Source organism: Ambystoma mexicanum, chromosome 5p (genome assembly GCF_040938575.1).
Source record: "Ambystoma mexicanum isolate Mex_15411 chromosome 5p, UKY_AmexF1_1, whole genome shotgun sequence".
Classification (NCBI taxonomy): domain Eukaryota; kingdom Metazoa; phylum Chordata; class Amphibia; order Caudata; family Ambystomatidae; genus Ambystoma; species Ambystoma mexicanum.
Window position 1 is genome coordinate 525,569,198 of NC_090930.1, and position 23,436 is coordinate 525,592,633.

A 23,436-nucleotide genomic window follows, 5' to 3' on the forward strand; every position below is an offset into this window, starting at 1 on the left:
GGCAGAGCACAGTCTCCCACGAGTGGGAACTAGCTCAGGAAGTCCAAGAGATCTTCACCATTTGGGGAACCCCTCAAGTGGATCTGTTTGCGACCGAGGTCAATCGGAAGTGCAATCAGCACTGCTCAAGGGAATTTCCTCCAAGAGGACGTCTAGGGGACGTAGTGGACTGAGAATTTCCACTCCTGTACACGTTTCCTCCAGTTCCCATGATTCCTCACATAATCAGAGGTTTGAGAAAGTTCAGGAAACCAGAAAACCATGATCCGAAATTTCTCCAGATTGGGCCAGGAGGATGTGGTACCCGGACCTTCTGGACATGTCCATCTGCCCTCCAATACGTCTTCCACAAACAGAGGATCTTCTCTCGCAAGAGGAAGGTCTGGTTCTCCATCCAGAGGTCAAGACTCTCAGCCTTCACGCATGGTTTCTGAGAGGCTGAGATATAAGGATTGGGATCTCCCGGACTGCGTAATGGAGATCTTGCTTTCAGCCAGAAGGCCAGCAACAAAATCATTGTACCGGTGTCGTTGGAATAAGTTCAGTAACTGGTGCAAGGATAAGAATATGGACCGATTCCTATGTGGCACATCTATAGTGCTTTCTTTCTTGTTACAAATTTTCGACCAAATAACAAACTTTTCATTGGATATAACGCTCACAAATTGGGCCTGGCAGTAACAAAACAGACCTTATCCAGAAGGATAATTTTGGCAATTGGAGAATGTTGCAGAATGGCGGGTAAAGAACCTCCAGATGGGCTAATAGCTCATTCTATTAGGGGCTTGGCAACTTCTACAGCTCTTCACAGGGGAGTCGCAGTACAAGATATTTGTGCAGCCCGCACCTGGTCGTCTATGCACATATTTGTAAAACATTATTGTTTAGATTCAACCTCATCCCAAGGAGGTCTTTTTACAAAGGCCGTTCTTCATATGGTCCATGGTTAGGCTAAATTGATACTCACTCCCTCCAAATTTTCACTGCTTTGGGAGTCTATCAAAGATGAGGAATACGTGGGAGGACATAATCCATTCGAAGAACAAGTTACTTAGCAACTGGTAACGTTCTTTCGACTGGATGTTCCTTCCACATATTCCTCATCGACCCTCCCAGCTTACCCCGCCGTACAATTTACATGATTTACACTCTGTGTTCCTTGAGAGCTTACAGTCTAAAGGTACACCTGATCAACTCCTCAGTTGAGGATATCAAAAAAACAGAACTAAAGCCAACGGGCGCGGCTCGAGCTATTTATACTACGGATGACGTTGACGCTCTACGGCAGCCCTCGAAGGGACATCGTCACGACATCGAGCACAGCGGCCTCTGGTGTGGATTTTTTTTTCTGAAGCAGCAAAGCTGATAATACAAATATATCAAAGATGAGGAATACGTGGGAGGAACATCCAGTCGAAATATCTTTACCAGTTGGTAAGTAACTTGTTCTTGTGTGCTAATTCCCTTCAACCTTAGAGACCCCCAGCTCTTTTGCTAGACTTTAGGACTTTTAAGTTGTAACCCTGGCGAGAGTGAGCCCTTTTTCTCATTCTTCTCATGTATTTTGATCTGATTTGGATTATGTGTTTCCTTTCTTATTGGAATCTGACAAACTCCATAGGCATCTACTACTACTACTGGTGCCACACAGCACCTTCATTGCAGTGTCACAGAGAAATCCTTTAGATTTCTCTAAGGTTTAAATACCTTTTTCTGGGTGAACTACTGTTCCCAAGAATAATAAATTGAAATTGTCTTTACTTATCTTTTCTCTTTGTAGGTCCAGCACACCCCATCCTATGTGGAGTGCTGGGGGGGGGTTACTTGGTAGCTAGCCCCTTTTCCTACTTAACTCATGTAACATTTTTTATGTTCCCCTCACAACTTTAAATGGCTGGTGGCAGTGGTTTAATTTCCCTACCATTGTGCTTTTCTACCGCATGGTGAATCCTCAGCTACAGTATAGCACCCATGGGTGACCATTGTGTCAAAATGGGCCCGATCTTCTTTTTTTCGCCGTTTCTTGTTTGTGATGTCTTTCTTGGGTTTTACTCTGTGTGCCAAACCAGGTTTGAGCCCTTTGTTCATTTTACCTTTGGCAGGCATCAGGACTGAAATCTGGCTCCAGGGTGTCTGTAAGGACAGAAAGTGAGGGAGATGTCCGAAACTCCATTGTCATTTGTCTCCATGGAAACCTGAATACACCCAGTCCTGATTGGCTGACTGTCCTTGCAGGACAGACAACCTGCTGTGTGAGTGACAGCTAGGCTGTGCATGAATGGGAGAAACCTGCTTAAAAGTCAAAGCTTCCCGGACTGGAGACAGAATCGACCACTGGGAAGGACAACACGACGAAACTGTGAATGAAGCTTGCTGCATCCTCCTGGACATTTCAATTGCCCGGTGAAGCCCTGCTGCTGTGCTGAAACTCCTTTTTCTGATCGACAAGAGAAGCTCCAGAAAGGCTGACTTCTTTCCTTGGGTTAGTGGGACCAAGTAACCCAGAGGCAAACTTTGCTAGAGGACCTTTCCCAACTGGCTGTACTTCGTTGCTGCTGCAGGAACCAAGTGCCAGGGGTCGAAAAATCTGTAGTGGAGTGCAACGCCTGTAAGCCAGCCAAAAGCTCCAGGGGTCTCCAAAGGACCCTCCAGAAGCAGGAAGGATGACTAGCGCTCAAGTCACCTCACCAGAGTGCAGGACTCAAGGAGTGAAGGAAGCCCAACCGGTGTCCAAGATCAGCGGTGGTGCTGTTTGCCGAGCGCTGAAACTGCAAACTGCCACTGATCCGAAAAGAGCCTGTAGCTTCCGCCGACCATTGAATTGCTTCCGCAGGAGTCCCAGACGTCCTCCCTCTTGTCCCCACGACTGATGCCGAGGAACACCAGATCTGCATCACTGCAACCAGACAGGAGCCAGCTGGACCCTCTTCTTCTAACCAAAGGTACTGTTCTGACTTTGAAGTACTTACCTCATTGTCTGTAGCTTGCTATTCTCAGTTGAGACTTGCAGAAGCTGCTTTTCTAGAGTTGATGTCAGCTCTAACTTTCACAAGTGTAACAGCTTGTGACCTTACAGTGATTTTTCCGTCAACACACTGTAATCTAACTGCAAGACTTTTACTATCTAAGAAGTGCCTCAGCTCCATAGACTTTGCTAAATTTGACTTTGGCTGTCCTGGCTCCTTGCAGACTCCTCTATTCCATTGACTTTGATTCTTACTGTCCCTCATAGGTGATGCATTGGTTTTAAGCTAATATTGCTGGGAATGTTTTTTATCTAGACTTCATTGGAAGATTTAAAGTGTTCACATGCTCTGAGAACCTGTTTAACCTTTTTCCTTCCTCTAACCTTTCCTTTCTGCCAACCTCAGAATCTACCAAAGAATACAAGTGAGATATAAATGCCATTACTGTCCTAGTTACTGAAGTCACCTCAGGGTGTAGGAAGTGTGTATGACGCATCTCTAAAGAGTATCTACTTGCTCAGTATTGATTCTGGAAAAGTATTTGAAGTGTATTTGTATTGTTGCACACATAAAAACAACTGTTCAATAAATAATTATTTGAACTAAAAACCTTCAGTGTAAGTGTTATTTGGTTACTTGTATTGGTGGATTTCATTGCTACAGCTCTACAGCTCATATGTGCCCCTCTTGAGATAAGTCTGGCTGCTCAGTCACACTACCAACTTGTGTAGTACAGACCTATACCAGTAGGTGGGTTACCTAATACCAAGAGGACAAGGGTTGTGTAGTCTCCCACAGGGTTACTGTATCCATTTTTACCTAACACTGAGACAATGAAGAGGCGCAGAGTAATGCAGAATACTGTGCAAGTCCAAACAGCATGGTCCAGTCAATCTGGACAAACTGAAGAACAACGGAGTATAAAAATAAAAGAAGGTACTGGGAATGGCGTTAAGCCCTCCCTGGCAGAGCTTCGAGAGCAAGCGGAAACACTAGAGAAGGAAGATGGCTGACTGAGATGCTGAGGCAGGAGCAAGCAGAAGCGGAGCGGAAGTACTGCTCAACAAACATGGAAGAAGCAGCTCCTGGTATCGCAGCAGACAGTTGAACGCGAGAGGGAAACGTTCCCCAGATGAAGATTTCCACTGCAGAGCCACCGCAAAATGACCACAAAGGTCTGGGAAGCCCCACAGCAGACCGCAGGCGCCCGGGAACACCCAAACCCATCGCTGACAGGGAAGAAAGGTATGCTGATTGTAGGTGAGGCATAGAGGGGCACAAGACGTTGAAGATCCTGGAAGGATGAACAAAACCTAGAAGACCGGTTCTGGGACCCTGAAAGATGTGTGAACTTTGGCGTATCCAAAACCGCCCTGTGATACTTGGCACGGGAGTATACCAAGTATAGTAGAAAACAATCTAAATCGGAAACGTGTAAGGGTGTCCCTAAATACACTCACACCAGAATAAATACACCCCGCTAGGGAAATAAGACCAAGAGTCTATTTTGTAAGGATAACAAGTTTAATCTTACAAAAATGAGGATTCTGCTACCTGAACGGTCTTCTCCTGTCCCTCATCCATTCCTTTCTCCTGCCACAGCGGTCTCAGCCAGGGGATTATATAGCCCGGTCTTGCTGTAGTAGCATCACTGGATACAGGCCCTGGCTTCATCCTGCTTCCATACAAGGGATGCTCCAAAGCCTTCCTTTCTTCATTTTCAGCGATTTTGACAGAGCATGCTGCTTTTACATTTTGCTAATTGATGCAAGAATACACTGTAGCTCATGCTTTCCTACATTTTGCTACCTATGAACATTTCATATATAAAAACCTTTTCCAGTCATTCTCTCCATATTTCACTCATTCTATTAATGTTATCTTGTCCCTGTCGGCTCCGTGCACCCTTAATATGTCCCATTTCTGTGCACCAAGCATGTAAATCCCATTTTTAGCCTGCATGGGCCCTTGATGGACAGTAGACGGGTGGACGAGTCACGTGTGCTGCTAGTGCTTGACTCTAGTGATGATCCACCGCGGAAGCCTTTGGTCCATTGTTAGCACAAGCTACATTCTTTCCGGGAAGGGAGGGGGAGTTTGCCTTTTTACTGTACTAAGATTTTACAATACATAGGATTTACAAATGTACCCAGCTAATAGTTAATGACGCCTTATATTTAAACAATAACTGCCTTCTTCAATGTCGGCCCATGTCCTCCTTCAGTGCCGGCCCATGTCTGTGTATGTGATTATATGTGCATGAGAGAGCCTTCCCAGTGCCTATAGTGCCTAAAAGAAGTCTTGCCTAATTCTACTAATTCTAAAGCACTTGGGGGTGCGGGAAGACCCTAGTTCCTTCTCAACATTCCCCCCTTTCGTTACTTCTACAGGAATTAACTCATCCCCACCCGACATATCTACAACCCCAGAAATATTAGTTTTGAGTTTTGCTGTTTATTGTATGGCAAGGTGTTTTAGATCCCCCAATTGATACTATAACGTTTGCATTATTAGGAACTATATTGACTCAACCTCGGAGACACAATTGGCACGTGCAGAAGAGGACCAAGAACAATACGATAACCAGTATTTTTAGTGCTGCCCCCAGCCATGACGGGGCACAATCAAAGGCAAGCGATAGCCAGTCCTTGTTTTGAACTCCACCTTCTTTCTTCATTTGAACCCCTAGATTGTGCACTGCCTCAATGACGAGGGATGGTGACCCATTCTCAGCATCCTCTGGGGGTACAAATGTGCAGCAGCTGCTTCCCAACTTTTTACACACTCCTCCTTCAATGACTGTTGGCAAATCCAACATGTAGCGGTTTTGCATCGTCATGAGTCTCAATGCACGGACCTCTACTTTGATGGTGTTGAACCTATTCTCTGTGTCCTTGGCCAGCTAGACTAGCTCCCATCGGACAATCTAAACCCACTTGGCGTTAGCAGCTGCTTGTACCCCAGGTGCCAAAAAAGATTAAAAGAACGTCTCTGCTGAGCTAAAAAGTCGATACTCCTCTAAGCGCTGCGGAGAGTCTTTCGCAACATAGTTCGAGCTCTTCTTTCTTCCCAGCTGTTGAAATTGTTCTTTTTCTGGCAGCATACCAAATTCTTGTGTGATCTGCAAGTTTCCTTCAGCTTCTTTAGGTGCTGGAGTGGCTGTTGGCACCTTGATAGGCATTTATTTTCCCTTCAGGTGTTCTTCCGCGATTACTACTAGCACAGAGTGCAGAGTGGCCAGTGAACACTTGCTCCTCCAGGATGTTGGGAGGTGCAAGTAGGCTTGTCGGCCACAAACCCAGTAGTAATCCATCACCACTGCCTTAAGTTTCATCATATCAGGGGTGTGGTTGCACTGTGTGTTTGCATCAACAGGAACTGTTCCTTTATTGCTAAAACAAAGTTAATAGTCTGTCTCTATGTATCCGCACTGGCTTCTCCTTTGTTACAATCAATGTCAGCCATGTGATGTATTGGGACCATATTTGCGCACACATAGTCACTACTTGGAATATTGGTTTTGCTGTACTCCATAAATTCATCTGCCGGGCACGGCACTGTGGTGCCCTGCCATTTGTCGTTGACATGCGAGTGACCTCCCAGGGATATATTTGGTGCTTGTAGACACTTGCTGTATGTTGTACTGCCATGGCATATCGCTTGGTCTAAATCAATGTTCCTCAACTGCACGCTGTGTGCCAGGAATGTGTCCTTTATCCTACATAGTGCAAGATTAACAGGTATTATGCCTCTGTAATTGGGACTGGATGTGGAACTAAAACCATTGGAGCCCCTGACACATTTGGGATAAGTGCACACATGTAACAGCTTTCATTAATCACATTCCTTCCTTCTGTACGCATATTGGACTACCAGCTGTTCAATGATTCTGGCTACTGGATGTCAGAAATGGCATCAAAGCCCAACTCCTTATTTAAATCATACGTCATTCGTACTTCCCGCTTTATTCGTCTAAGAAAACTTGTTGGGATGGCGGCAAAAAGTGAGACCTTGTTTGATTCTTTTTCATCATAGACATATTCATACTAGTTTTATTTTCCAACTGTCCATCCCCCCTATTATATGGCCACCCCATATAACAGACATTCCTTCATACACTCCAACAACCACGACCAGTGTCATACAAAACAATATAATACTAAAAAAACAGTGCATAATTCCTAGAACAAATGACATTCATCGTAACCTTATCACTACATAACAGAGGTTTGAACACGTCGATCAGGCATGCTTGCTCATCCCTGGAAAGAGGAAGAAAAGTTATCAAAAGAGAAAGAAAGGAAGAGAGAGAGAGAGGGTGGGGGGGACAGAGAGGGAGGGAAAAAGAGAGACAGAGAGACCCCAAGCCCCTTTTCCCACCAGGGCCGACCGGGTTCTGGACCTTCAAAATTTCAAAAATTGAAAAAAGATACAAAATAAAAGAACAATAAGAAATGGGGGGGGGGGGAAAGAAAAGATAGAAACTTCAGGTGTGTGCCACTGCACACCACCCTGGCATGGATCCTTTACTTCTTCTTCTTTGATTATGTCCTTACTCTGTCGATTGAGCTTTGCCTTGTCTCAGGTGCTCTTCGGACATCCGAGAGATGCACCCAATATCGAACCTCCTTCATGCTGACGGCAAGAGGCGTACAGAATACCACCTCATATGGACCTTGAAACCTCAGATTGTTCCATCGACGCACAAAGTTTTTTACATAGATCAGCTTCCCAGGCAATAATGGTCCAGTTGCGACAGATATGTTTGCAATTGCTGTTCCTTTCAGTGCGTCCTGTCCTTCGCTCCTGGGTGGTGCAATCTGTCGAGAGATATATTTGATAGCATGTGTTAGTGCTGTTAAATATTCCCTAAATTCCTCTCCCAGTACTGTCGCTCCTTGATGTGCATCTGATGTTTTCCTCACAGGGGATATGGGGGTTTGCATGCGCCTGCCTGTGACTATTTCATGTGTTATCAAATGGTGGTGCTTACTAGGTTGTGTACGTAAACTGAAGAGAGCCAAGGGCAAACAGTGTGCCCAGTTCTTCTTTAAAGTGGAACTCAATTTTGACAGTTTACTTTTCAAAAGCCCATTGATGCTCTCCAAAACGCCATTAGCCCGAGGGTGATAAATTGAGCACATTCGCTGTTTTATGCTCAATAGCGCTGTGACATGCTGAAATAGCGCATTAAAGAAATGTGTGCCATTATCTGATCTCAATACTTTGCACACGCCGCATCGAGGAAACCCCTCTCTGATCAGGAACCGTGCGGCACACTTTGCATCTGGGTGTGCACATGGTCCTGCCTCCACCCACCTTGAAAAGGGGCAAACCACCACAATAAGGTACCTATATCCATTGCACCTTTCCCCCATATCTGCATAATCTATATGCAGTTCACGGAAACGGCCCCATAGGGCGAGGTAATGTACCTCTTAATGTCTGTAATGTCATCTCAAATGGAGCCTTTAAATGTTTCACTGCATATATGTGCAACTGCCAAAACACTGCCTATGACTATACTAAACGCTCTATTACTATTAGTTCCCAGGAATCTCGATTACTCTGCTGCTACTGCTAATTGCCTTTTTGCTCATACGGATGCTACTAATAACTGCCTATCCAACTCTGGGTGGCCTGTTTGCAACCGTAGTCACTCATGAAGACTCATTGCCTCTAACCAACATTGCAAATTACTAGATAATAATCACTATCTCTGCACACAGTTGCCTGCCTGCTATTTTTGTACACTCTAATGTGCCCTTTAGCCTGCACCTATATTCAGTCATAACTATGTACCCCGCACGCTTATTTGGTCACCACTGCCTTACATGAACCAGTCTTCTTAAAGCGACTCACTCACCAAGCTTCAGCATGCTCACTAAAGCCATTAGACAAATTATTTGCTTCTCATTACTTATATTGAGTCTCACACTTTGCCTGGCTAGACGCCACACAAAGGCTGTTGGGGACTTACCCGCAACAACACCCCCCCCGACCTGCCCAACAATACGAAAACTAAACAGCCTCTAGGTATGGGTGACTCTATACACCGAATCCCGAGTAACCCCTGTTCAACGGAATCTAGGAATACTCGCCTAAGAGCTAGAGTAGCCAAAATATATGAGCCACCTAGAAGCTCGCTACCCATATCTATAGGAAAAAGGAAACGTAAAACTTGCGGGCCTAATGCCCGCAAGTACCGAGTTAGCAAATAACCGGCCTCCTAAGTCAAAATGTAGCACAATCCAGCACTTGAATCCTAAAGACCAACTAGCTTCTCACACAGCAACTACAGCTCCCACTAGCCCGCCTATCAAAGGAGCTCTAATAAATTCTAGATCCCTAGTAGCTCATGCCACCGAGATTGCTGACCTGATCCTGAGGGATAACCTAGACTTCCTCGCCATCACCGAGACTTGGTTACACGCTGCAGCAGGCCCTATGCTTATGCTAGCAGTCCCAGACGATTATACTATCTTCAGACAAGGAACTAGAGGAGGAGGTATTGCCATTATCTGCAAATGCAGTCTCGCTATGAGACAAGCCCCCCCCTTACGATATTCAATCGTGTGAAGCACTGTCAGTCAAAGTACCTTTGATTAACTCTCAAACCCTCAGTATACACCTGATATATCGCCCCCTGGGTCCAATTGGGACATTTGAGGATGAAATTAACACGATCCTAGCTAATGACCTCAAAAGCTCAAAGCAAGTATTACTATTAGGTGACCTTAATCTGGGTTTCAATGACCCCTCGGATCTGCCTGCCCAGGCAACAGCAAATACTCTATTAGAATTAGGCTTCACCCAAAGAAGCACAACCCCCACCCATAACAAAGGTAGAATATTAGATTGGGTGGCAGTCCACAACTGCCATGCCAACATCCTTTCCATCTCACCGCTAGCCTGGACCGACCACTACCTACTCTCATTTACACTCTCCACTAATAGACCTCTGCCCACTCCTGCCCCTATGGCTCCACCCACACTTACCAGAAATAAAGAGTATCACAGCGGATAGGCTTATCCCTGCCTTACTCCCTACCCTTAATGCACTTCCTGACAGCGCTGACCCAGAGAGTCTGGTTGACCAGTTCATCAAAATTATGGCCTCTTCCTTGGACCAGATCGCCCCCCCTTAAACTCGGACAAAGTAAGCCAAAAAAACCATTTGAACAAATGGATCACACCCTTCCTAAAAAACCTAAGGCAACAAAAAAGAAATTGCGAGGCTGCCTGGAAAGTACTACCCTCGGAAACCAACAAATTAAAGCTCACCAAACTCTCTTCCCTCTACAAAAAAGAAATCTTCCTAGCTAAGCGGGCATCCTATGACACTCGGATCTCCCAAGCTAACTCCAATATGAAAGAATTATTTACTATTCTCAAAGAATTAGCGACCCCCATCGCTATACCAGACACATGTAACAAAGATTAAAAAAAATGGTGCTCAGACATCCAACATGCACTTGCTAATAAAGGATCTACTTTACAAAATAAAATATCCCCAAAAAAAGACTCTTTAATGAACCCACCATCTCCCAAAATAACTAGGAACACAGCCGAAGCCCAACCCACCCGATTCAACTTCTCCTCGAGGTGGAAAGAATTATTCTGTCTCTCAAACCATCCGATTGTCAGGGCGATCTTTGCCCCGCACAGCTCATTAAGGATGCGGCTCAAAACCTTTCACCCTTCATATCCAAGCTTATCAATGCTTCCTTTACCACTGGCACTATACCTACTAACCTCAAACAATCATGGGTACTTCCACTCTTTAAAAAAAAACGTTAGATCCCTCAACACCTACCAACTACAGGCCAATCACAACAGTCCCTTTTCTTCTAAAAATATTAGATAAGGTGGCCTACACGCATATACAAAAATATTTGGAATTACACCACCTACTAGGAGCTAGACAATCTCCCGCCCACAACACGGAACGGATACTGCCTTCATTGATCTCAAGACCCAAGTCGATGAGCTCAGAGACAGTGGTAAATGATTTGCTCCTCCTCATGGACCTCTCAGCTGCGTTCGATCTGGGGGATCATGCAATATTATGTAACCATCTCGACACAGCAGCACACTTCTCGAAGGACGCTATAACTTGGATTAGAGCTTTCTTAAGTGGCAGAACTATGAAGTCTTCTCGCCCTCTGCAGACCCCATACCCATCACTCGCGGTGTTCCTTAGGGATCCTGTGTTTCGCCCACACTGTACAACATATTCACCAAGCCCCTTTTCGATGATCTGGACCATCTTGGTATCACCTACACTAACTATGCAGATGATACCCAGATCCTCCTCCCACTTTCAGGGGATTATGACAAGGATTTGGCCTTGGTGAACAGAGTGTACATCATCATCCAGGCATGGATGGCCACGCACGGTCTATGCCTGAATGATGATAAAACAGAACTCATCCTGGGTACCCGTACTAACTTTAAAAAATTGGGACCGGACTACTCCTCATTCATAATCGACGGCAACCGCATTAAGGTAGCACAGGAGGTAAAAACATTAGGTTTTTCTCGAATCTACGCTCCCATTCTCCAAACAGGTCAACAGGCTAGCGTCCTCTACGGTCTATACTTGCAAACTTATAACAGGTAAGCCATTTCTCTCCAATAACAGCTGTACCATCCTGGCCAGCGCACTCATCCTGTCCCGCTTGGATTATTGCAACGCCCTGTACATAGGCTCCAACAAATTCATCATTAGAAGAATCCAAACCCTACAAAACAATGCCCTTAGAGCGGCACTAAGCATCTCCAAAAGAAACCACATCTCTAAGAGTAGATGACAGAATAACTGGCTTTGAACCAATAACAAAATCCTTCTAAAAACTTTGTCAATAACGCTGCCCCTATCTACTTCTCTGAGAGATTCCACAAACAGACATCCATAAAACCCACCAGATTAGCAAACAGGGACCGCTTGTCCATCCCTAAATTTAAACTAACCACGATTGGAGGTAATAGTTTCCCCGTTAAAGCGGCTAAACTATGGCACTCCCTGCCTCCTACACCGAGAATAGACCAGTCCTATCTTGACTTTAGAACCAGCACCATCCTGTGGCTGAAAGCCAATGACCATTAACTAACATGATGTCAACTGAATTGTAACTAACAACGCCCATTCCAAGTTTGCAACCCCTACTTGGTGTTCCTTGTATATAACATTTGCAAATATTTGTAAATTTTGCCATTGCAAGAAATGTATTTCACCTCATGACTTAACATATGTTACCCCGTGGGGATAACTATAACATTGTACATAATGCCTGTAATATCTGTAAATAGCAATTTATCCTGCTCTGTAATTTATGTTTCACACTTTTGACTCCCTGTAACTAAGCTTTGCTTTGGCTTTTAACTGTTGCGCCTTGTTACCTTTGGGTCTGGCGCGCATTATAAATAATAAACAAATCTCTGTGCTGAAACTTTGGCATGTCAGACAATGTATTGCTTTTTTTAAAATGCTCTCCTGGAGGATTGGTACAAACCAGCCCTCCTGAATATCTGCCACAATATGTTGTTTTGAGCTGCTGGAGGGGGAATGTAGTTGCTCACGTGCCATAGTGAGAATTACTTGGGGCATCACCAGCTTCCCAGAACTCTCCTGCCTCCACAATAAATCAGTGGGAGACTGAATGCATCCTCTCTGTAACCATAGCTCCTTTTCCGCCTCGGGCACTTTCCCTTGCTACGCTATAGTTTGTGATATGGGCAACGCTGTGTATGGAACTGTGGTCTTGCTTTCTACAGGGGTGTTCACTATATACTCTGTTATCATTGTATCTGGGAGATAGGCTGCCAGAAGAAGTATTGGGTTCCAGATTCCACCCCCAAATGCCTGAGGCCGCAACCATTGCCGGATTCGGTGGTATCGGCAGCCGCGAGGAATCAGTCGGCTAACCCGTCATCTTCGGTCCCTCCGGAAGGCGAGGGGAAGAAGATGGACGCCATGGGAAGGAAGGTGATTCACACCGCGCCGTCCATTATCAAGGCGGCCAACGGACTGGCAATCCTAGCCAGGTACCACAGGGTACTGTGGTACAAGCTGGCGCTTATTCTGGAGTTCCTCCCCCGATGATAGAGGAAGGAGGCAATCGCTCTTTTCCAGGAAGGGGAAGTAGCATCTGATCATGCCATGACAGTGGCATTGGACATCGCCGACACGCGGTTCCAGCAGATGGGCAACAGTGTCTGCCTTCGTTGACAAGCCTGGATGAAGGCCACAAACCTCCGGCAGGATGTCCAGGCAAAGGTGTTGGACATCCCCTTCGACTGAAAGAACTTGTTTGGGAAGTTCGTCGACGAGTCCCTCCAAGCCATCAAGGCGGATACGGAGACGGCCCGTTCCCTGGGCACTCTCCAGCAGTAACACTCTTCTTTTCACTCCTCCAGGGGAAAGTCGAGTAGGTCTTCCTATGTTTTCTCCTCTTCATACCGCCAGCCACCAGATCCACGACTCAGGAAGCCTACAGAGACCGTTTCCAGGCCTATGATAGCAGATGACAGCGTCGCCACCACCCCCAGGGCAGGACACCGGCTCCGAAACCGGCCGGGACATCGTGCCCCCACACTTGCACCCCGACGGGCGGCCGCCAGACTAAGTATGTCAGCGAGTGGAAGATGATCACCGACATATGGGTGCTGAATGCTCTCGCTGAGGGGCACACCCTGGAGTTTCAATGGAGGTGTTCGCAGAACACTCCGATTACCCGTCAGGAACAGCACATGGAAGAGGTACGGGTCATGCTTTGAAAAGGGGCGATAGAGCTAGTTCCCCAATGGATCCGGGTCTGCAGAGTCTATTCCAGATACTTTCTGGTCAGGAAGAAGACCGGGGGCTGGAGGCCCATCCTAGACCTGCAACGTCTCAACAAATACTTGAAGTCCCAAAAGTTCAGGATGGTCATGTTGCAACACGTGCTCGGCCAACTGAAGAAAAGAGACTTTCCATGTCCCCATTCACAAGAAACATCAGAGGTTTCTGCATTTCGTAGTGCAGGGTCAGCACTACCAGTTCAAGGCTCTGCCTTTCAAATTGAAGTCGACCCCCAGAGTGTTCACAAAATGCTTGGCACCGGTGGCGTCCCATCTATGTCTACGGGGCATACACATATCCGTACCTTGACGACTGGCTCATCCGGGCCCGCTCGTGGGAGTTGGCCATTGGACACACAGAGGCGACCATCCATCTACCAACAGATCTGGTATTCTCCATCAACAATCCAAAGTCCTGCTTAACACCATTGCAGAACGCGCCGTTCCTAGGAGCCACACTCAATAAGGTGTCCTGCCTGGCGTCACCCTCAGAGGAGAGGGTAGCGGCCATTCAAGGGAAGGTGCATCGACTATTGTCTATGAAGACTGCCACAGTGTGGACCATCAAGTCGTTGCTCTGCATGATGTCCTGCATCTACCTCATCCGGCACTGCAGGTTACAAATGCAACCTCTTCAGGAGTTCCTGGACGCTCGCTGGATACAGGTATTCCATCTGGCGATAGGGTGGAGGGGCATCCGCTCCAACATCGCCCGGGGAAAGGGGTTTCAAACCCCTCCACACCAAGAGATGGTCACCACGGATGCTTCCCTGGAAGGCTGGTGAGCCCACACCGGATGTCTGCACGCCAGAGGCCTGTGGCTGCTGGAGGGAAATGATCTCCATATGAACATCCTGGAGCAGCGGCAGTATTCTAGGCCCTCAAGTCGTTCCTTCCGTCTCTGAAGGGCAAGGTGGTGAGGATCTTCAGACAACACGCCACCATGTTCTACATCGAGAAACTTGGGGGTCACTCCATCCCCGGTGCTCTCCAAGGAAGCGCAGGACTTGTGATACTGGGCCATCGGACAAGAGATGTTCCTCGTCCCTCTTCACCTAGCGGGAATCAAGAACACCACCACAGACTCCCTCAACAGGGAATTGCACTCCTGCCACAAGTGGGAACTTTGGCAGGACCAGGTGGACCACATCTTCGCCAAGTGGATAGGCCCCAGATCGATCTGTTTGCGATGGTGGCAAACTCCAAATGCCAGATGTTTGCCAGCAAATTCCAACCACCGGGGTGCCTGGGGGACTGGATCTCCTTCCCGTGGGAAGGGATGCTTCTGTACGCATTCCCTCCATTGCCTAGCCTGCTACGGGTCATCAACACACTCCGACAGTGCCAGTGCAGGATGATACTCATCGCCCCGGTGTGGCTGAGGCACAGTTGCAATCAAGACCTTCTCAGCCTGTCAGCGTCACCTCCGGTCAAGGAGGCACAATCGTTCATCACAATCCCAGTATCGCTGAACCTGAGGGCTTGGCTCCTGCAGCCCTAGAGTTTGGAGAATTTGAGTTGACTGCGGGTAGGTCCTCGCCAAGTCCAGGGCGTCGTCGACTTTGAAGTGCTACGGTCACAAGTGGAAGCGTTTCGCTACATGGTGCCGGTCACAGAAGATTGCCCCCACCCCCCCCCCGAGGGTCATAGCCAAGCAGATTCTTCCACACTTGCTTTCCTTGAACAAGGCCGGACTGGTGCGCGCTTTTATCAAGGTACTTCTGGCAGTTATCTCCCACTACACCAGCTCTCCAGGAAGGTCTTCACTTTGGTCTCATTGACTGGTCAAAGAACCCCTTCGATCTTTCCCGCTGGTGAAGCTCCTCTCCCGGCGTTGGAACTAAACGTGGTTCTGACCAGGCTCATGGGGGCCCCCTTCGAGCCTATGCATCAGGCCCCTCTCAAGTTCCCCTTGTGGAAACGGTTTTCCTTGTGGCCATCACCTTCGCCAGGATGGTGGGTGAGATCCAGGCCTTATCCTGCAAACAACCATACCTGACTTTCTACGAATAGGGGGTGGTGCTGCGTAACGCACCCTCCTTCGTGCCGAAGTTCTCGGATTTCCACCTCAACAAGCCTTTGGTGTTGCCTGTTTTTTTCCCAAAACCTTTGTCGCCAGTGGAAAGGGCCTTGCACTTGCTGGATGTTTCTCGTGCATTGAAGTTCTATGTGACACGCACAAAGATTTTTCAGAAGACTTCACAGCTGTTTGTGAACTTTGGTCCTTTGAACCTTGGGAAGGCCTTGTCCAAGGCTTCCATTTCAAGATGGCTCTTCAGCTGCATCGTGCACTCTCATCGGTTGGCTAACATACTGCTGCCCAGCCACCTAAGAGCCCACTCCACCAGAGCGAGCTCTGTGACGACGGCGTACCTGTCTGGCGTGCCCCTGCTCGACATCTGCAGGGCTGCTACGTGGAGGTCCATGCACACCTTCACGAAATTCTCCTGCGTCACGTCGACAGGGATCCAGGCAGGAGTTTAGAGTTGGCCAAGCAGTGCTGCACAACCTGTTCGCTAGAGGTGAGTCTGTTCCAGGGGTAAGTATAATTGCTTCTGTTGAGCCTTGCCACCTCCTGTGCTTGTGTAAAGTTGTACTGCTATGTATTAATTATTCATGAGCATGTTAATCCATGCCAGATCCCATGATGGAGAAGGTTGAAGTTATTTACCTGTAACTGTTCTCCAGCATGGGCCTGGCATGGATTCACAGGCAAACCCTTGCGCCGACCCCTCTGCGGCTCTTGGTCTTACTGCCACTTTCGTGCTTACCAAATCTGAAGATGGCTGCCAGAGGAGGGGCTTAGGGAGAGGACTGTCATTGGATAGGGACAGTATGACCCAGAGGACAGTCATTGGTTTAAAGGAGAAATAGTTTGCAAGTGAAAGTGAAACTGTTTTTCTTTTACCAAGGATTCCCAGCCTGACGACGGGGAATATATGAGCATGTGAATCCATACTGGAGAACAATAGCTACAGGAGTGTGTAGAGCGTTGGAACTTTTCTGAGAAAAACACAGGTTTGGCAGAAAAAGTCACAAAACCACAATGCTTGTATGAATAAATATTAAGAGTGCACATAGGCTGCAGGTGCCTGAGAGGTGTGGGAGTACTGCCAAGTACAACCCACTGTTGTGGAAACAATTAGAGCACAGGCAATTCTCAGTCGCACTGCGCCCAAGAGTGCAATATAGGCATGTGTTGCAAGTAATTAAAGAGAGATGTGGTTATAAGTCCGATGGATTTATTTGCAAAGTAGCCTGACACGTGTTTCGAGTCTAAACCGACACTTCATCCGAGGCTGTAAATGGGAGATGGGACCTAAGATAAATTGAATGAAGGACAGTGCCAGAAAACTCTCTCACGGCTTCGCAATTACGGTAATTTCAGCACAGCAGGAAAAGCCAAAGTGATGTGAAAGGAAGCAGCTTGTGCTGAAATTACCGCAATGTGCCCTGTGCCCGTCCAGCTGGCTGACGACAGCAACCAATCTAAAAGTGCTTTAGCCTTCCAGCCGGAACGGGAATCACCCAGGCTAACTGTGAAATCGACCTGTCGCTCATTGGGAAATAGTAAAGACTCCCGGATGGGGGATCCGAAAGGCCATGGAAAAACAGCGGAAACGTCAGGTCTTAGACTGGAGACTTACTTGGCCACTTCCACAGCCCCTAATGATCCCTTGAGTGAATTAAGTGGTGTTAATATTCATTGTAACTCAGCTCTGGTGGCTCAACTATAAGGACCTAGGGAAACTTACAGAAAAAAATCAACTTCCAGAAAAGGAAAAGTTTGTCAACATTACACCAACATATAGAAGAGTTGGGTACCCTCCCTGTTGCTAACTGTTCAACGCCCCTGCTTCAGAAGGGAAGCAGGTCTGGGAGGAAGATGCCAACTGGTGGCTATTCTCCCCAGAAGAAACTGTAAGATTTTGCAAATTTCCACTTAAGGAGGGAGCAGCTGGAAGGGCAGTTTGTTCCCTGCTGTTAATCCAAGGAAGGAGCCTATTTGGAGGGAGCCCACAAGAAATGTGGTGGTACTCACCCCCAAATTTCATCATCTTCGGAGGGCAGCCCCCAATATGGCTTAGGTCAAGTGGAGGGAAGTAGATCCAGACTGGGTCCCTCGCTCAGGGATGATTTATGCCACATTCAAAACACTATGATGGCAACACTGGCAGTAGTCATGGCACCGTTCTGCAAACTATATGAAACCTTCAACGCTTCACTACAAGACCAAAGCACCCTGATCGCTATGCCACACCAGAATTATCAGTTCAGAAACTTCTGCTAGGAAGGTGGAATCCAGACTAAATAGTGAAGCAGAAACATCTGCCCAATGGCAGGCACGATTACGCGACCTGGCAGTGAGGGAGACCCTGGAAAAAACATAGCTCATGGAAGCTATTATGGAAGAACACAGATGGAGACGCAGAGAAGTTGAAAGACCACAGGATCAAAATGGAGAATTTGCCCCTCCGCCTACTGATCTGACGACACCTGAGCGCCTACCCCATGACAGTGGAATACTAGATAACCAATCAGAAAAGGGCCCTGCCATGGGTTCGTTAGAGCCTCCCACCTTTCCAATATTTAGTCCAACAAAGCTGCCTGTGTTGGTGCCTTAACTCTAAAAGGAAAAAGGAACCCAAGTTACAGTCAAGAAATCCCAAAAAAGAGGCAATCTAATGTCTCGAAAGCCTTTTTACGTAACATACAAACTCCAATACAGGATGATGGCCCACAGCCCGCTAAAAAACCACATAGAGAATTGGTGATTTCAACGGTAGGTAATCCGACAAAGGCATTGGGTGCCACTGCCAGTACCCACTCGCTCAAATGACCATAGTACCCTGGACTCTTCAGGGGAGGCATGCCTCAGCAATTTAATCGAAATCATGGATAAAGAGGATGATGACGATTGGAGCAATCTAAGTAAACCTGACTGGCAGGCGATTGAGAGCCATGAGCTTCAACTAAGCTATCAGCAGAGGGCTGAGGAGGGAAACGGGGGTGGATTGAATGTTCTAAGTCAACCCCCAAAAAACAGATCTCCACCATTTCAAACATTGGCTGCCAAAAAATCAGCACAAAAACAACAAATAAGCCGGCTGAAGACAGGAGCCAAAGATCGGGTGAAAATAAGTCAAAAGAAAAGGTCCAGCACAGGCAGAGTTCAGAAAAGGGTCATGGTATCAGGTCCACTGTGGACCCTACCAATGCAATGGAGGTGAAACTATGCTTGGAAAGAATCCTATCTAGTCGGGAGGCGCCAATACTAAATAGATGCAATGTAATGAAGCTGCTACATACGATTCCTGCTCTATGATATGAGGACAGAGGACATCAGGGTGGTGGAATTTGCTAGTGAAGACCAGAATGATTGTGTTATTCTACATCTGACATCCTCTTTGATCAAAGATCTGCTGCTGGAACATAGTGGAATATTTTTGCATATGGGATATGACATCAGTGACTTCCAAGAGCGGTGCTTAAATTCTACCTTAAAATCAAACATTGAAAATTGGTCCAAATTGGTGGGGTTTCTTTTCGATCAAGTCATGACCAACAGACGAGCTCCGCAGTCTTGTTGTGAGGCGATTGTGGTTCCTATATTCAAGAAGGACGATAGAGTGATCCTAAGAACTATCGCCCTATTGCCCTTCTTGACTCCTTGGGGAAGATTTTGCTTCTGTTATTCTGCGGGATCTAAATACTTTGGCCAGACAGAGCGGAGGCCTGGATCCAAGGCAGTCCGGCTTTGTTAAGGGAGTGGGAACATCTTTAAGACTTTTTTATCCTCAATCTGTTGAAGCAAGACATTGTAAAATCCAGATCCTGCACTTAAATGGCTTTTCTTGACCTCAGACAGGCTTTTGACGGGGTGGACAGGAAACGCCTGTGGACTAGGTTAAGGTACTGGCAATGCCCTGAACATATACTTGAGGCCATAGAGTGTCTGTATACAGACACTTCAGTCCAAATAAGGATACGTGCAAATGGGACCCTGTCTAGGAAATTACCCACCTTCTGCGGGTTAAAACAGGGATGCACTCTTGCGCCCTTGCTTTTTTCGTCTCTACTTAGCAGACCTGGGACTATCGTAGCAGAAGATCAGAGCCATCCCCCCAAGCTAAATGGCCTCTTTGTTCCATGGGTACTGTACGCTGATGATTGTTTTTTTGGATCAAACGCCCATTGGTCGGCAGTGGTGTATTGAAGCATTTAGGCGCTAAAAGGAGGCCAATGTGATGTCAAGAAATGTTGGGAAATTGAAGATCCTGGCAATGTCATCGGCTGCAAGGAAGCGGAAGGAAAACTTTGGCTGGAGGGTGGAGGAAACACCACTAGAGTTAGTGGAATTGATAGTTTACTTGGGAATTATGATCAACAAAAGCATGTTGGATCAGGGTCATTACATCTTCTTGAGGAACAAAATCCAAAAACCGTCTACACAGGGGCTCGCTATTGTTAGGCGTTATTGTGGCTTCTCACTGATGCCGCTGATTACCTTTTTAGAAGCAAAAGGTGATCCAATCGCTCACTTATGGCGCTGAGGCGATACTAAATCTGCCATGGGAAATATGGGCCATACTAGAGGGATATTTCTGGCGCAGAGTGCTGAGGCTTCCATGAGCGTTACCAGTAACAGTGATTGGTCATGAGCTACGTCCGCAATCTATGACCTCAGTGGTACTTTGTAAGTCGTTAACTCTCTATCAAAAACCCACATTACAAAAAGGGATTTTAATTTATTTAACATTTATAAAGCGCTCACACAGCCCACAGGCATCGAGGCGCTGTTATAGGAATTGTTTGTTTTTCTTAGTTGTGTAATTGTGTTGTTTTTTTTGTCTTAGTTACGTATTTATAACGCGCTTAAACACCCAGAGGTTTCTAAGCGCGGACCCGGGGATCGAACCCGTTGTTGCTTCGTGTCGTCTTGCTTCCAAGACGCGCACGCTGCCGCTGAGCTATCCTCCCGGGACACCGCAGTTTGACATTCTTAAGCCTAAAGCAAGTGATGGTGGTGCGATTAAGGGCTTGGGTGGGTGTGTCCCATGTGGAGGGGGCTGCCTGCAGGGTGGGGTGATCGGGGCTGGTGTGTCTCATGTGGAGGGGGGCTGCCTGCAGGGTGACATCACAGGTGATGGGGACTGGGGTGGGGGTGTCCCATGTGGAGGGGGCTGCCTGCAGGGTGGGGTCATGGGTGATGGGGGCTGGGGTGGGTGTGTCTCATGTTGAGGGGGCTGCCTGCAGGGTGGGGTAATTGGGGTGGGGGTGTCCCATGTGGATGGTGCTGCCTGCAGGGTGGGGTCATGGGTGATGGGGGTTTGGGGTGTCCCCATGTCGAGGGGGCTGCCTGCAGGGTGGGGTCATGGGTGATGGGGGCTGGGGTGTCCCCATGTCGAGGGGGCTGCCTGCAGGGTGGGGTCATGGGTGATGGGGGCTGGGGTGTCCCCATGTCGAGGGGGCTGCCTGCAGGGTGGGGTCATGGGTGATGGGGGCTGGGGTGTCCCCATGTCGAGGGGGCTGCCTGCAGGGTGGGGTCATTGGTGATGGGGGCTGGGGTGTGCCATGTGGAGGGGGCTGCCTGCAGGGTGGGGTCACGGGCGATGGGGTCTGGTGTGTCCCATGTGGAGGGGGCTTGCCTGAAGAGTGGCGTCACGGGTGATGGGGGCTGGGGTGGGGGTGTCCCTTCTGGAGGGCGCTGCATGCCGTGGATTGCGAGAGTGTTGGTGCGCCATTTGGCTGGTGGTGGGCCAGGCCTTGCGTGGAAGGGCATTCATTTTCTAGGGGGAGCGCATAGGATTCACGTGGTGTTTTCGCGCGATTACGCTGGGGTGTGGATGGGGATTGCGTGGTGTTTTTGCGCAATTACGCTCGGGTGCCGGTGCAGATTGCGACAGGTTTTCGCGCAATTACGCTGGGGTGCGGACGGGGATCGCGTGGTGTTTTTGCGCGATTACGCTGGGGTGCGGGCGGGGATTGCGGGCTGTTTGTACAAGATTTCACATGGGGAGCTGTATACTGGCCCAGGGATGGCGCAGAGGTTTGCGCCGTTAGGCATTTCACTTGCTTTTTACTGTGCGTGGGGGCGTTACTGGCACAGCTTGCTGTTACTTGCGCCGCGGCTAGTGAAGCCTCGGGAAATCCATGAATACGTGTGCCGCGCAAAGATTTTCTGCACCAGATTTTATTAATCGGGCCCTAAGTATCTCTATCCTTGGTGACTGTAGTCACTGAAGGAAATAGGAAAGAAGGGTCCTCAGCACACAACCCATAGGGAGCTGTGTCCTGCAATAGTCAAATACAGGTGCCTAAATATGGAGCAAAATAGACTTCATAGTACAGGAATAATACAAAGAATAGAGTTCCAAAAGACAGAGCCCATAAGAATGAATGAGTGGAAAAAGGATCCACTCGTTCAGGATTAAAGAAAAAGCACCAGAAGTCCTGCAAAAAGTGCTGGGGGGTTCTCACTAGGAGAGGGGATGAAGCATAAAAATTATAAATCTCCCCAACAGGAACATTTTGGGAAGTTGAGAGAGGGGAGACATTCTCTTGGCATTGTGAGGACCGCATAACCTTTTGGGTGCAAGGTTGCTTATCCTTTCGAAGTTTGTTTTTCCACCATTTGAACTTTGTTTTACAAGCCGGAGAAGAACTTCTAATGTCACGTCCAGAAGATCACCTTAGTTTGAGTGGTATAAGGTAATATTATCCCCACAAATAATGTCGCCATTTATATGGTCGCCGGGAAAGGCCATAGGTGACATTATTTATGGGGTAAATGGGAGCGAGGATAAGAGGGGGTGTCTTCCGCTCCTTTAAAAAGAAAATGTGGAGGTTGCAGGTTCCATGGGTTAATATCGCCGCAAAAAAACAGCGCCATTATTGTATGGCGATATTTGTGCAGGGATATTAACACGTGGAACCGTTTGAGTTGCTAGTGTAAGGGCTGGAAATGGGTTTGGCATGACAGACTTTCTCTTTGGACATCCTGAAAGACTCCTTAGATTATTCTTTGAGGCATGGAAACCCCTCTTATTATTAGGGGATAGTTGGACTTCCCCAACCCACATTTCTTTAATAAAAGTTAATAGCAATAAATATGCCATCATTGTGTCGATCTCTTAATTTTTCTCTTACAGTTTGTGTTTGAACTCTAAAGTTAGCCTTTTGATGTGTTTACTGTAATGTTTGATACCTGTTTTGTTAAAAATATGATTTTCTTTTAGGTGGCAGGAAAGAAGGTATATGCTGCAAGCCACTGGAGCTACAAAACCGTGGGATCGCTTTGGCACCCAAAACCACCCAGTGGCGTGAGCAAACCTCATGAACAAACTGGTGTTACAGAGGTATTGTTTTACATACTGTATATTAGGGCTATCCACACTGAATATTTGTAAAGCTTACTTGACGATGGGTAAGAGGGCAAAATTTATGATATATTGCCATTGACACATATGCTTTGTGAAGCATGAATAGGTAGGTGAGTCAAATAGCCTGCATTGAAAGCGAATTTCTTTGCCAGTCGTCTTTTTACTCAGTTGACGTAAGTGAACAAGTGCTGTTACGCAGAGCTGTTATTTTTTCAAATGAGTACATTATTTGTACAGTTGAAAAC

At 47.3% G+C, this 23,436-nt stretch overlaps 1 protein-coding gene across 3 annotated transcripts in view; it reads left to right on the forward strand.

Moving 5' to 3' along the window:
* APOOL (apolipoprotein O like) overlaps positions 1 to 23,436 on the forward strand; it is a 464,407-nt gene that overhangs the window by 326,447 nt on the left and 114,524 nt on the right. For all 3 annotated transcript variants that reach the window (XM_069612925.1, XM_069612926.1, XM_069612927.1), the window contains one exon: positions 23,048 to 23,167. In XM_069612925.1, the coding sequence (XP_069469026.1) occupies positions 23,048 to 23,167 (120 nt within the window). The remainder of the gene's footprint in view (positions 1 to 23,047; positions 23,168 to 23,436) is intronic.